Source organism: Poecilia latipinna, unplaced genomic scaffold (genome assembly GCF_001443285.1).
Source record: "Poecilia latipinna isolate Pla-1442-1.1 unplaced genomic scaffold, P_latipinna-1.0 Scaffold1070, whole genome shotgun sequence".
NCBI lineage: Eukaryota > Metazoa > Chordata > Actinopteri > Cyprinodontiformes > Poeciliidae > Poecilia > Poecilia latipinna.
In genome coordinates this window covers 266534-280504 of record NW_015113686.1, presented here as the reverse complement: position 1 = coordinate 280504, position 13971 = coordinate 266534, and the positions used below count along the sequence as shown (strand labels likewise).

Below are 13971 nucleotides of genomic sequence, written 5' to 3'. Positions count from 1 at the left end.
TGATTCTGTTAGACACCAAGGTCCATTTCTCACGAGAAACAGAAACGTATCAGGCCACAGAGACATGTAATGGTAAAGCATCTCAACATTAGCAACGATGGCAATCGTTATTTGCTAATGGAAGTAAATGCTACTGCTATTAGCATTTGGAGCGGTCCTCCTACTGCTACGGATTATAATAAGTATTGATTTTGTTTTGACAAAAATAAAATTGATTCTCTGAGGAAAATAAAAAATGTAATGGTCTAAATTTCTTATCGCATGAAGTCAGAGAATGAAACAAACAGTAAAATTGTATCTCTCTAGTTGACCTGCGCTGCTAAACAGTACAGAATAATACCCTTCAATTTATTGATGCAATGTATTGATCCTCTTAGAGGGAAAATAGTCGATAATACAAAAAACAATAATCATCCAGCGTTTGTTACACTCCTCTGTGGCTTTTTAGCTGTCGCTAACCGGAGTAGCCATAGCAACCGTAGCTAAGGGGCGGGGTTTAATCCGTGGTCACTTGTTACTTTCCTGCCGTTTTCTGCACTGAGGCCTCTTTTTTAAATTTTTTTTTTTTTTTTTTTTTTTTTCTTGTTTTCTTGTAGTTTTTCCTCAGATTTCAAACTGGTGACTGGCAGCTTCGCTAGAAACTAAAAAAAAAAAAAAAAATCGGCTGGTTGCTATTTTTATGTCTAATGACTCTGATCTTACTTATGTTATGTGTGTTTATGTATTTAAAAGAAAAGGAACAAAAAATTTTTTTTTTTGCTATTCGCCCATATTGGGTTTGCATATTTTGATAACTTCATTTCAACAGCAGACAGTGGGCGAGGGCACAAAACCCGTTCAGAACAATAAAAGTTACATTGTTGCTTTTCCACACTGGTTGGATTTCTATTGATGATAAAACATGGACATACGTCACGTTTCCCCTTACAGTCTGAATCATGGACCTGTACGTGGTGTAAATAGGGTCACTCATCCTAAACATACCATAATATTTCTTTCATCGTAGTTTCTTCAGTCTTAGCCAGGCTAGCTAGCTACGTAGCACATGAGGCTACGTTTGCTAACATTAGCTTGTTGTTCAAATCCCTGTAAAACCTTTGAAACTTTGAACAGATTTAAGTCAATAAGAGCACACTGAGCAGTTTGGACAACTGTACTTTTAAAATTAGAGGTGTGTCTCTTTATTAGGCTAAAATAATTAAACAGGCCTGGTCAGATTGTTGGTTATTATGTTTTTTTTTCTTTTCTTTCTGATCAAACTCATCAGTATGAATGTTGCATTAATGTAGATTTTCTGTTTAAACTGCTCTGTTTTCAGGATGAACTAATAAAAAATCAAGTAACTTTAGTGATTTCTAAAGACATGACTTTGAATTTATTCTAGGTTTGCTCTAAATCCACACAGGGTGAAACGTAAACAACCAGCCATTTGCACATGGTGTCACTAATATTCGCTAAAAGTTTCTTAATACGTTGCAACTCGACTTCATCGTTTTTGATAATCAAAAAAAGATTACACAGCAAAAACACGAAATCTTACCAAGTATTTTTGGTCTAGTTTATAGTGAAAATATCTTGGCACATTTGAAATAATTTTATTGACATAAAGCACATTGTTCTTAGTCAATAATCTTTAATGTTAATGAAAAAGTACTTCTTCTAATGGTACATTATTTCACTTATAACGAGACATTTTCCCAAAGTCGTAAGTGAAATAATCCATTAATGGAAGTCAAACGTTCTCATCATTATTGAGGATTATTGACTCAAAATAAGCTAAAAAGAAATAATCTATTTCTTAGTGCGCTTAAGACAAAACTACAACATTTCCACTGGACCTCAGCCGTCTTGAAAAGTTTACTTTAGTTTCAAGCAAGTAAAATGAAAAGAAAGTGAAAATGTTTATCTAAAAGTTACAAATTTACATATAAGCTTTTATTTTCCAAAACAGGGAAGTTATTGTATTCATTTATATTTAGATGATGACCTTGAACCCTTTTCCACCTTATTGATAATTTTGAGTTTGTAAAAATAATCAATATTCATTAAAAAAATGATAAAGTGCTTTTTTAGAAGCTTTTAATTCTGGATGTTAAGCTGCACTGAAGGTTCCTGGACTGAACTCAGCATGGATTCCTAATAAAGCATTGAGATGTAAATTTCTGGGGTAAATTCTTTGAAATGGATGTAATTTAGGAGATCAGTGTTTTATGTAGAATGAACCAATCTGGGGTTTTTTTCTGTTTTTATTCCAGATTTTAAGTAATTTTAAAGTCGGCCCAGACACCAAAAAAAAGTTAATTATGCAATAGCCTTCATCACAAGGTTGAATTGTAAACCACAATGACCACTTCGTAGTTTTATCATTTGTGACAATGAATCTATAATGAAATAAAATAGTAATATAACTTTAACACAATGATCCATAATGTTATCAAAAACCGAAGGCAGCGTGTCGGAAACTGACGGGAGCCTGTGTTAACGAGAGAAAATCAACCATAAATTAACTTTTATTCAAGTCTTGTTTTTGTTTATTATTCCACCCTGGAAAAATCACTGTCAACATCCTGACTCTGATGCCTGTGAGGATTGTGAGAAACTTTTACTTCCTAATGGTGACCGTCTTGATTTGAGTGGCTAAATCTGCACACAAACTTTTCTTTAATGTAGCACATTTCAAAACTGGTTTAAATCGACTGTTTGTTCATGATAAATGAAAGATTTTGAAGATCTGTGGTTGTTTATGGGTGAGCTCACATCTCACTTTCAGCAGCTGGAGTGAAATCTGCTCACACTCAGTCTGTACTGGTCTGTAGTTTTTACATTTAAATCTGAACACGGTTAAGATTTCTATTAAAAAAAAAAATATGCAAAATGTAGAGAATCTAAAAGCAGAATCAGACTGTGAACTGACTCTGGTGATTTGACTCCAGTCCTGCAGCCGTGTGTGTTTCTATTTTTATATTTAATACCACTCTGTTTTCCTTTCTGCTATGAGTAAATATTGACTTTTTTTTTGATGTATGCATTCTTACACTTAGAGAGTAAATATTAACAATTTCTAAAAAAATAAATAAATAAGAGATGATTTCACTTTTGGGCTGAAATAAACAGATTTGTTCACATTTTGTTTGTCCTGTTTTGTCTCCACGTTATTTTGGAGGAGCGGGAACTTCAGCAGGAGGTTTCAGAGCGTAATAAAAAAAAACACTGAGTATCGGTGTAAGTGTTGTCGATTACATTGCTAACTGGTCATATTAAGACACACTGCATGTTTGCTTCAGATTTTTATTGTGGGTGGTTTCTGTTCCTCTTTAACGTCTCACTGCGCGTCGGTCAGCAGGAAGCTGAGGTCGCTGCCGGGATCGAACTCCGCCGAGGGCTTCCCACTGAAACAGTCAGAGGACGGGTCCGAGTTACAGAGTGCAAGAGACTCGGTCACATGAAAACAGAAACCGGATTCTCACTGGACAACAAGATGAGGTCCAAAGATCAAATAGAATGAGAGCTGCAGCGGCGTCACGTGGAAAAATAAGAAAACAAACGCAGTTGTCTTTAAGTCACATCAACAAAACCTTCTGTTTGCAGAGTACTGATGGTGGTGGTTAATTATTAATATTAGGGCCAGGCGTGACGGTACACCGTGTGAGAGAGAGCGGCCGCTGTTTGACTTTAGTATCCTACATTAGCAGTTAGCATGGTTAGCGCTGCTAGCATTACAGTGATCTCCATTTGTATTCCTAGAGAACAGATCCAAACTTTAACTCATAAGTTGAACGGTCCAGAGGACAAAGCAACTAACGTTGCTGAAGTGTGTTCAGCCTTCCCGTTACCTGCCAACATCCTGCTCTCTCTCACTCTCACAGCCTGAATGAGCTGCAGATTGTGTCTCGACATGCCGAAGAAAACTTTTTTTTGCTTGATATCTGAATACGTCCTCTGACTTCCTCGTAAACTCCTCTCTGACACTAAAAATGGCTACCTGAGTATTCTTCACTCAGAACTTGAAACCCTGAAGAGTGTTGCCGTTGGAGCATCCTGAGACCTTGTTATGGTGTGTTCACTGACTAGAAAAGATCGTATTTTTCAGTTTCTGACCCATGGGTCAGGACTTATTCCAAATAAACACCACTACTTTTATAAAATCTGAAATAAAACTCCAGTTAGATACCGAAGTTTAGTTTCCCATATTGCTCATGTAATGGTGGGAATGGACTAAGTTTGAATTAACCTTCTGATTTGATCAAGACGACACATTAGTGGGGGGGTTGGGGATGTCCAATTTCAGTTTTATAATGATGAGAAGGTGATTTAAGCTTTTGAGGCCTGTGGGAGTTGTTGACTTGGGTGTAAATATTTCAGTTTTTCAGCTGCCATCGTGCGCACACTAAACTTTTATAAATAAACGTAAAGACTCTTAAAGTGACAGAGTACCTGGTGAAGAGCCGGGCCTTGGTCGTTCCCAGCAGCGTGGCTTTGTCTCCCTCCACCAGCAGCAGGGAGCCTTCCCTCAATCCCTAAAAAAATAAATAAATGAATAAATAAAACAGAAATGAACCAGGACAGTCCAATAATGGCTGGTTCTGACTCACCAGAACACTGGCAGTGTTGGGTTCTTCATGGTACTGGGTTATCCTCTGCTCCCTGGTCTCCTGCACAACAACAATGTGACACAAGGTGATACTTTAACTGTTTTGTTACCTGGATTCATTTCTGTGCATAAAAAACCAAACCATGTAAAAAGAAGAGGAAAAACTGACCGTCTGCACGCCAACAAACCTCAGCACACAAGATGGCCGACAAAACCAGAGCCCCACCCATCCTTAGATTTCTTACTTAAATTAAAAGTGTACGTGTGACTGTTGCTATGTGAACGCTCAGCCACAATAAATCATATCAACTGAGTCAGTTCATTTCATTATAAGTAAGAAAAACTGCAAAAAGAACCTTTCAAAACTAAAATAAAAATCACAACAGATTTAAAAAGTTACAGAACTTACAGAGATTTAGATAGTTTTGGAGTCATATGGCCATGCAATGATAGCACCATTTTTACTGTTACTGTAATGTGTGTGTTTGGCCTCTAGGGGGAGCTGTTGCACAATGTGCTGCTGTTTGATTTTATTTTGCGTATTACAAACAGAGCAAATGTTACTTTTCTTCCAGGCTCTTTCAGAGTGAAACTGAATTAAAACCAGAACTGGGGAAAACAGCTGCAGTCATGTTAACGCGTCATCCGGATCCCCAATTGGATTTAGGTCTGGACTTTGACTAGGCCATCCTAACGCAGGACGAACAAAGGTTTTGATCTGAACCGTCTCTTGACTTTTAGATCGGACTTTAAATGAAAAATGAATCTGAATTAAAAATCTAGATGAAATGTTCCTGAATAACAACTGGATGAATGGATTGGTAGATATATAAAAAACATGAATAAATACTGTGTAAAATATATACAAATATAACCAAATCAAGAGTTTTATAAGGCCTGTTTTCTTGACAACAAAAATGATCACCTTTGGGTTAGCTTTAACAAAATCTGAAGATAAATTTGTCTGAAAAATTATACATTTCTCCACAAATATTTGTATACAAAGTATAAATGAAAGTTTGTTTAAAACTAAGACTAAACCACGACATCAGTACGGTGTTCTTGCAAAGCGCCTTACGCTTCGGGGTAAATTTCTTTTTGTTCAGCGATTCCAGAGGAAGCAGCAGCAGAATCGAATAGAAGAAAGTGTCACATTTCACGATGGCCGACACGGTTTTTTGCTGACCCGTTTAAATCAACGCGGCTCTGTGGTTCTGCAGTTTCCTGTGCTGGATAAATTCAAACCACTGCAGATTTTCAGCATACAGATGAGTTTTTTTTTCCTTTTTCTTTCAGCTGTGTTTGAACTGTGACTCATTCATGTGTTTCAGATAAGCACAAGTCAATACGAAGAACCTCAAACAGAGGTTGAATCTGTTGGGTTTTTACTTCAAGCACGTGAAGTTGAAACAATCTCAATCTGCCTGGACTTCATACAAACAATTACAGACATGTAATAAACTACAAATAGCTTTAAAAAAAGAGTCAAATCCAGTTTGTTTAGCACTGAGCTTTTCTTTGACTGGAATAAGAAGCACTAAACTGATAACATGTCTCAGCTAAGCACAGTAAATGATTAGATAAAGATGGAGCTGATGAGATTTGCTCATCCCTTCCTAAAGTTTTCATACCAGAGTTTCCTCCAGAAAACCAGATCAGCCTGGTGGTACTAAGGAGGTCCACCAGTTGCCCCACTGCATTTTTGTGTTAAAAAATGTTAAAGAATTAACAAAAAAAAAAAAAAAACCCACCAACAACAAAGAAAATAGTGGTGCAGTAAATAAAACTAGTATCTCTGTAGGTTTTGTTGGCATAATCAAATGCTGTTATCTTTTTTAAATAGATAATTGTCTGCTAATGATTACTGATGTTTTGTTGTATATAAACCTGGCTTAGCCTGTTCTTTGCTCTCAATGTTACTGGTGTATTAAAATAAATAAGCAACACTAAGCCTGGTGGCCCACCAGGCTTATAATATACTGGGGAAAGCCTGCATGCCACTTGAGTTCTTTTTTTCTCCTCCAGATTATTTTATTTGCTGTAGCTCTTCTGGCATAGCGCAACTTAAAATATGCAGTCGATACGGAGGTATATTCATAACCACTCCACCATTAGGAGGTTTACATGTTTTGTCATATTCCTTAATTGAAATGCATTAGCCCTTATTTTAGTAAATAAACCTGAATTTTCCATCGACTACTTAGGTCAGTTATAAAGCCAGGACTTTGCGTGGCCATCCGTCCACAGTGTGAGCGAGCGCAGGTTGGTCGATGCAGACGGGCTGTTTTTCATTTTGTAGAGCAAGATGTTTTTATAGATAAATAGCATCTTAGAAAGAAATAGATTCCCATTTATTGACGACGTTTCTCCATTTGTATTAGCTGATTAGAACCACAAACATGGACCGACTTTTCCTCAGACGTAAAGCATTCAGCCCAATAAGAAGATAACCAACCCTAAAAAAATCACAGCCTTTGGGCCTGTCTTGTAACGCAGTTGAACAAAACCTTTGTCCTTAATTTTGTACCTGCCTACAATGATTTAAAATTTTACTTTGGTTTATTATTGAGCAAATAAAACAAAGTAAAAAGCACTCACACCTAAGTTCTTTGAACCTAACAGTTTTGTCTCTTAGGGCAGAAAGCTTGGACGCCACTCTTCAGTCTCTTTAGTTTTCTTCTCGACTCACCCCCATGTGGCGGCTGTTGGGGTCGGGGTCCAGGTAGTGCGGGTTGATGTTGAAGGGGACCAGGCCGATGGCATTGAAGGTCGGCGGGAAAACGATGGGCATGTCATTGGTGGTGCTGATGCTGATGGTCGCCACGTTGGTTCCGGCGCTGGAGCCCATATACGGGACGCCGTCCTGGAAGGGGAGGAGGCGCAGAGAACGGGAAAACATCGCTAGATGTCGTGTTGCGTTCTGCAGGACAGTGTCTGCTCTGTGGGACGTGGCTGTGTGTGCGCTCCACCTCCAGGACTCGCTTCCTGATCTCCGTCACCACGTTGTTGTCGTAAAGGCTCTTCAGCAGCCGGAAAGTATTGCCTCCTCCTGCAAGCAGATGTGTCCGTTAGCGTCTCCGCGGATGCGGGGTCGGCGCGGTCGTAGGGAAAAGGTTATGGCAGTGAAGTGTTTAGAAACAACGCTCGCAAAATTGTCAAACCTGCAGAGTAATTTTCTGAACCATTCTTCTCTCATTAGTTCTTGCACTTAAAAAAGTAGTGGGTTGTTGTTTTTTTGCAAATTCACTTCCTCTGTAGGAGCTGACTGCAGCTTCCTGCAATGTTAGAAGGGCAGATTTATGTGTTTTCCTGCCATACAGCGCCTTTTTATAGCACAATCAAGTAAATATGTTAACTTCAGTTGTTATAAAAATGCTGCATATTAAATATGACTTAAAAGAAATTTAAGGTGGTCATTTAAATTTGGGCCTCTGTCTCTTTAAGAAGCTTATGCTCTTTCAGAAACTCCGCCTTCAGGAAGTCATCACAACACGGCTCCTCTATTAACCCTCTGACAAGGTTTTTAATCAGCGTTGTATTGAGAAGTAGCTCCTGTAATGAGCTCAGCAGTTGGAGCAGCTCCTCTAGGTGTTTGCCAGTTGCTGCTGGCTATTCTGAAGGAGTTGCTTGAATGGTTGGTCAATATCAAGTGATCAACCATTCAACTGGTCACTCTGAAAAGTCCATCACCTGATAAAACCTTTTACAATCACTGCATGTCGGGAGAAGAGAAGGAAGCAGAACTCGGGGGGGGAGGGGGAGACATGATAGAAATAACGAAGGTTAAAAAAGTTTTTTTTAAAAACAGCAGCCGATGCTGTAGGGAGGAGAGCGTCACCGCAACTCGCCGCCTTCAGTTCTCACCAATAAAAATGCCTTCTGCCTTTCGGACGGCTTCGACGGGGTCTGCAGCCTCGTGGATGCCGTCGACCTCATAACCTGCCGCAGTCACAAACAGACAAGTCAAAACAAGCGTTTTCAGAACACAGCTGGAATGAATTTCCACTCGGCTTCACTAAGGAACACAACAGACCGTTGAAGACTGTGATAAGCAATAGTTTAGAGGTAATGGTGGCGTCCAGCCCTACCTAAGGATCTGAACTTGTTCCTGGCAGTCGTTGTGTAGGCATCTCTGTCATGGAGGGCATAGGGAACAAACAGCACTCTCTTCACATTCCTGAAGGATGAATCAACACATATAGTAGTATATAGCTATATGGAGTCGTCCTTGTATTGATGACACCCTGGGCAAACCCCTCCTTCTGACGCCTCGCCGGCAACTAAACAAACACTCTGCGAAAGCATAAAAACTGTTAGCATGTGATTTGTTAGCGACTTTAATAACTAAAAAGACATTGACATGATATTTGAGAAAGACAATAAGCTGTGAATCAGATGCCAACTTCAGCGCCCTCAGCCACCCTTTGGTGTACGGCAGTGTTGTACGGAGGCGCCCATTCTCCAAGCTTCTCCAGCGCCAAGAAAAATAAATGGCGCTCCAGGATTGGTCGCTTTGCAAGCGAGGGCCAAGAGTGCGTCAAGAAGAGCAGCATTTTTACTTTGGTGTGTCATCTTCCTGAACTTGATTTTCTGTTGACTAGATTAGATATGCACTACAAACAACAAAAAAGAGAAACCACAAATATGCAAAATTTCCACTACTTTACTTTGCAAAGAGCGAATTGGTGCTCATTGATTTTACCACCAAAACATATAAAACACATCCCTCCGTTTTTCAATTTACATGAAGGTATTACCAGTACTGAACTCGAGACAACTCGAATGCAGCATCAGCCACAGAAACAACTCAGTGTTTCTCAGTTTTTGTTGTTGCATTTCTCTTGGCGCCCCTCTGTCCCATGCCACCCAGACCACAGAGCCAAATCACCCATAACAAAAACCGCCTCTAAATCTGGAGGCTCATCAGCTTGAGGACTTTTCTAAAACAATTTGCTTCCCTTTGACATTCTGCTGTCTGTTTCCTGCTGTCCAGCTAACATACCCTGTCTCTTTATAGTTTATAGTTGAGTCTCCTCGGCTGTTTTCTCCCGGGTTTCTGTTCAGACATACTTTCCAAAGAAGCTGGAGATGTGCTGCTGACAGTGGTCCAGGTAGCCGCTGCCGTGCAGAGTGGAGTTGGACACCAGCAGGAGTCTCCTCTTCATGTCTCACCGCGGAGGGTCTCACGGAAACACCGAGCTCAGCTGGACTGCAGGTACAGTCCAACGTTTCGGGTCAGAGTCCAGAAGATTCTGCTGACTGCGGCTTTCCAGAGAATCAGAAACGCCCTGGAAGAAAACTCTGCTTTCACTTTTTGACTTTACGTCTCAACGACGTTCAGCAGCTGCTGCTTGAAGTAACTCTGAATGTTTTCCCACTGACACACATCCGGGTTAGTTTTCTCTTTTGTTTCCATGTTTCATTTATGGTTCTTTAAAACAGGTTTTAAAATAACTTTGTTTTTCGGTTGCTTTATTTATTTCCCACACGTGATAATCTTTGGCGTATTTGTGTCAAAATAAAAGTTTCACAACGAAAGCCAGCATTTTTAGGCCATCTCTATCTATATAAAAGCATTATTTTTTCTGTCGATGTATCATCAACAACAACAACAACAACAATAAAATTTTTTAAATGAAGGATTTAAACAAAAACGGAAGCAGTCTTCTTGAAGTCCTATCAAAATAAAAGCCTTAACAGTATCAAAGATTTTTTTTAAACGGATCCTTATGTGTAAAATTAAATCATACAATTCAAAAACACGTGCTCCACTCACGCTACAAATAAACATAAATCTTGATCTGAGTATGAAATATTGCATCATAATAACGAATATTGGACTTAAAAAAAGATTAAAGCCTTTTGACATAAATGTTACATTTCCTATTTTTTGAGGAAAAAATAGCCTGTTGTAGGCTATGTAAGTCATAACCTACATTAAGTACCTCATGAGGCATATAAGACGAAGAAAAATACATAAACAAAAATTTTATTTTTTTAGAAATTCATTTGGGCAGATAGTCTTTTCACATTGTCATAATGGTATGCATGTGTTGAGGAAAGAGATTATTTTGATATAATTTAGAATAATGCTGTAAAATTATTCCAAAATGTGGAATAATTTCACAAAACGTGGAGAAAGTGAAGCTGTGAAAACTTTCTGGATGCGCTACAAAAACACTCGTCACTTTGGATCAGTTTGCTTATTTTAATAATTTAACTCACACTACAGTTGCCACTTGACCTACCATTGCTTGTAACTCTTCTCGGTGCGTCACCATCTCTATAAGCTGTTGTTCTTGCAAAAATCAGTATTTTAATATGCAGTCTAATGTGGAGATCTTTTCAACACTTTCAACCCCACAGAGCTTGACTTAAAAAAAAAAAAAGAAAATAGAATCCTAAAGGACACAGAAAATTAAATGTGTGGATCTGAAATTTACACTACGACAATTTTATGAGGGACCGAAAATTAATTTTTCCACTAACAAAGTCATGTAAGAGCTTTTTCTAAAACTGCACATACAGAGGAAATTCTCTAGAGGGCGCCGTATCTCCGCCTGAAGAGTAGAAACACAACCGGAACCATTAAAAAAAAATAACCCGGATGGAAAAGACTGAACACAAAGAACGGAAGTGAGGGACTGAGACGCTAAGCAGACTTGCTGCAGGAGGAAAGCCGACAATATCACCGTGAAAGTAAGAATAGAAACCATTTCTGTGGGAGGAAAACAAACCCGCGTGCTTTCAGCTTCACTAAAATGGCGTCCAGATTAGAGGAGGATCTCTGCTGTCCGGTCTGCCAGGACATTTTCAAGGATCCGGTTCTCATCTCATGCAGCCACAGCTTCTGCAAGGAGTGTCTGCAGAGCTTCTGGAGCGTCACGTCCAGGCGTTCGTGTCCTGTTTGCAGAAAAGTATCCGCAGAAGACGCTCCGCGCTGCAATCTGGCTCTGAAGAAATTCTGCGACACCTTCTTGAAGCAGAAAGAGTTCAATGAAACTCTTTCTGATTGGTGCGTCGTGCAGCCCGCAGAGACCTGCAGTCTGCACGACGAGAAACATGAACTCTTCTGCCTGGACCACCAGGAGCCGGCGTGTCTGGTCTGCAGAGATTCGGAGAGACACAGCCAGCACAGGTTCATGCCCGTCGGGGAAGCCGCTCGGCAGCACCGGAAGGACCTCCAGGAAACTCTGGAGTCCTTGAAGAAGCAGCTGGGGCTCAAGAAGGAGGTTCAGGAGGACATCTGTCAGGTGATGGAGCACATGGGGTTCCAGGCGCGCCGCACGGAGACGCAGATTAAAGAGCAGTTCAAGAAGCTTCACCAGTTCTTAGCAGAGGAAGAGGAGGCCAGGCTGGCTGCGGTGAAGGAGGAAGAGGAGCAGAGGAGAGACCCGATGAGGGAGAAATTGCGGGCTCTGTTCAGGCAGATGAAGACGATTTCGGACACAGTCAGAGCCATAGAGGAGGAGCTGAGAGCCGAGGATGTCCTCTTCCTGTGTCACTACAAGGCTGCGGTGGAGAGAGCGCAGCGCTGCGCCCTGCTGGAAGATCCAAAGCTGCACTGTGGCGCTCTGTTTGACCAGGCCAAACATCTGGGCAACCTGGCCTTCAGCATCTGGAGCAGCATGGAGACCATGGTGTCCTACACTCCCGTGGTTCTTAACCCGAACACGGCTTATCCAAAACTCCACCTGTCAGAGGACCTGACGACTGCGACCACAGGAGAGACGCAGCAGCTTCCCAAAAACCCAGAGCGGGCCGACCTCTGGTTTTCCGTCCAGGGTTCTGACGGCTTCGACTCGGGAAACCACAGCTGGGACGTCGACGTCGGCGACAGCAGAATGTGGCTGGTCGGTGTGATGGAGAAGGAAGGCGAAGAGTGCCGGTTCTTGGTGACGCAGCTGCGTAACGGCGTATACACAGCGGAGGGTCCGTCGGCTCTTTCCACGGGTCTGTCAGTGCGGAAGAAGATCCAGAGGATCAGGGTGGATCTGGACCGGGACGGGGGGAAGCTGTCCTTCTCCGATCTGGATACCAACGAGCACATTCACACCTTCACACACACCTTCGCCGACAAGGTTTTCCCACACTTCGTCACCGATTGCGTTGTGAGAATCTTACCGATGAAGGTCTCCGTGAGCAAACGGCGGCTCAGAGGTTTTCGACGTGAAGAAAACAGAGTCCAAATCATGGAGCCTTATTGGTCAGATTAAGATTTTTCAAATCTGGCCTCAGATTCTAAACTGGATTTAGATCTGAGGACTTTCTAATAAACTAGAGAGTGGGGGGATTTGAAGATGGTAGTGGTCTATCTTCAGGTTTTATGACAAACGACGATGTTCGCCTCTGTTTGCTGCCTTCTGATTGGTTTAAATGGCAGTTTCTAGTTTGATTTTCTAGAATCTGTTTGTAGATCCTTTCAGTAAAGTCCAGAAGTTGTATTTGGATTAAACTAGATGACCCTATGATAAGGGCTGGCTGCAAAAACACAAAGTCCTACAAAGTAATTTTGGTCTAGAGAGTCCCGTGCAAATATCTTAGTACACTTAAAATAAGATAAAACTAACATACAAGTAATTTCTTAGCGATATACAGAGGCTTTTAAGAAAACAATTCATTAATATGGATGAAAAAGTTCTCCTTCCATTGGCAGATTATTTCACTTACAACAAGACATTTTTCCCATCTTATGTTCATTTATCTGGGTTGTGCTGTGGTGGCGCAGGGGTTAAGCACAACCCACATATGGAGGACTTAGTCCTCGACGCAGCTGTCGCAGTTTCAATTCCCGGCCTTGGCGACCTTTGCTTCATGTCTTCCCCATCTCTTATTACCCACTTTCCTGTCGATTAACTATCAAATAAAGGCCACTAGAGCCAAAAAAATGTAAAAAAAAAAAAAAAATCTTCATTTATCTGCCAATGGAACAAATACTTTATCATCCATATTAATAAATTATTTTCTTAAAACAAGCCTCTATTTCTTTCTTGAAAGTTACTTTTAAATTAATTTGTCTCATTTCAAGTGTACTGAGAAACTAGACCAAAATTACTTTGTAAGGTTTTGTGTTTTTGCAGTGAAACAACAAATATTTCTCTATCATCTCGCATTAGTTTGCTGGATTATCTTGAAAACCTCCGAGGGAATTGGCTATTTTTCCAGCTGTGGAAATATAGACACTAAACAAACAGGATTCTAGATAGAAATATGTTCCCTAGACCTTTTGGGTTAATGAACCTTCCTATATTTTATAGGAGAAAGCTTTTTTAAATCCTCCAGTTTTGAGAGGTTTTTCTTTTTTTCTTTTTTTTCTATTTTTAGCAGTTGTATTAGGAAACTGTAAAATAAAAATGTGATATTGTTGCAATTAAAACAAT

At 40.3% G+C, this 13971-nt stretch overlaps 2 protein-coding genes across 2 annotated transcripts; one reads left to right on the top strand and one right to left on the bottom strand.

Annotated features, from left to right (window-relative positions):
* Window positions 1-3274: 3274 nt before the first annotated feature.
* LOC106959331 (alpha-aspartyl dipeptidase) lies at window positions 3275-10079 on the bottom strand. The gene is made up of 8 exons (XM_015051841.1): window positions 9662-10079; window positions 8680-8768; window positions 8456-8530; window positions 7561-7640; window positions 7281-7454; window positions 4593-4652; window positions 4435-4517; window positions 3275-3389 (listed from the first exon to the last, which is right to left on the bottom strand). The coding sequence occupies exons 1-8, from the start codon at window positions 9754-9756 to the stop codon at window positions 3323-3325; spliced, it is 723 nt and encodes a 240-aa protein (XP_014907327.1). The 5' UTR covers window positions 9757-10079; the 3' UTR covers window positions 3275-3322.
* Window positions 10080-11072: 993 nt separating this feature from the next.
* Window positions 11073-13087, top strand: LOC106959328 (nuclear factor 7, brain-like). The gene is made up of 2 exons (XM_015051835.1): window positions 11073-12751; window positions 12809-13087. Exons 1-2 carry the CDS (start codon window positions 11353-11355, stop codon window positions 12862-12864), a joined length of 1455 nt encoding a protein of 484 aa, XP_014907321.1. The 5' UTR covers window positions 11073-11352; the 3' UTR covers window positions 12865-13087.
* Window positions 13088-13971: the final 884 nt, after the last annotated feature.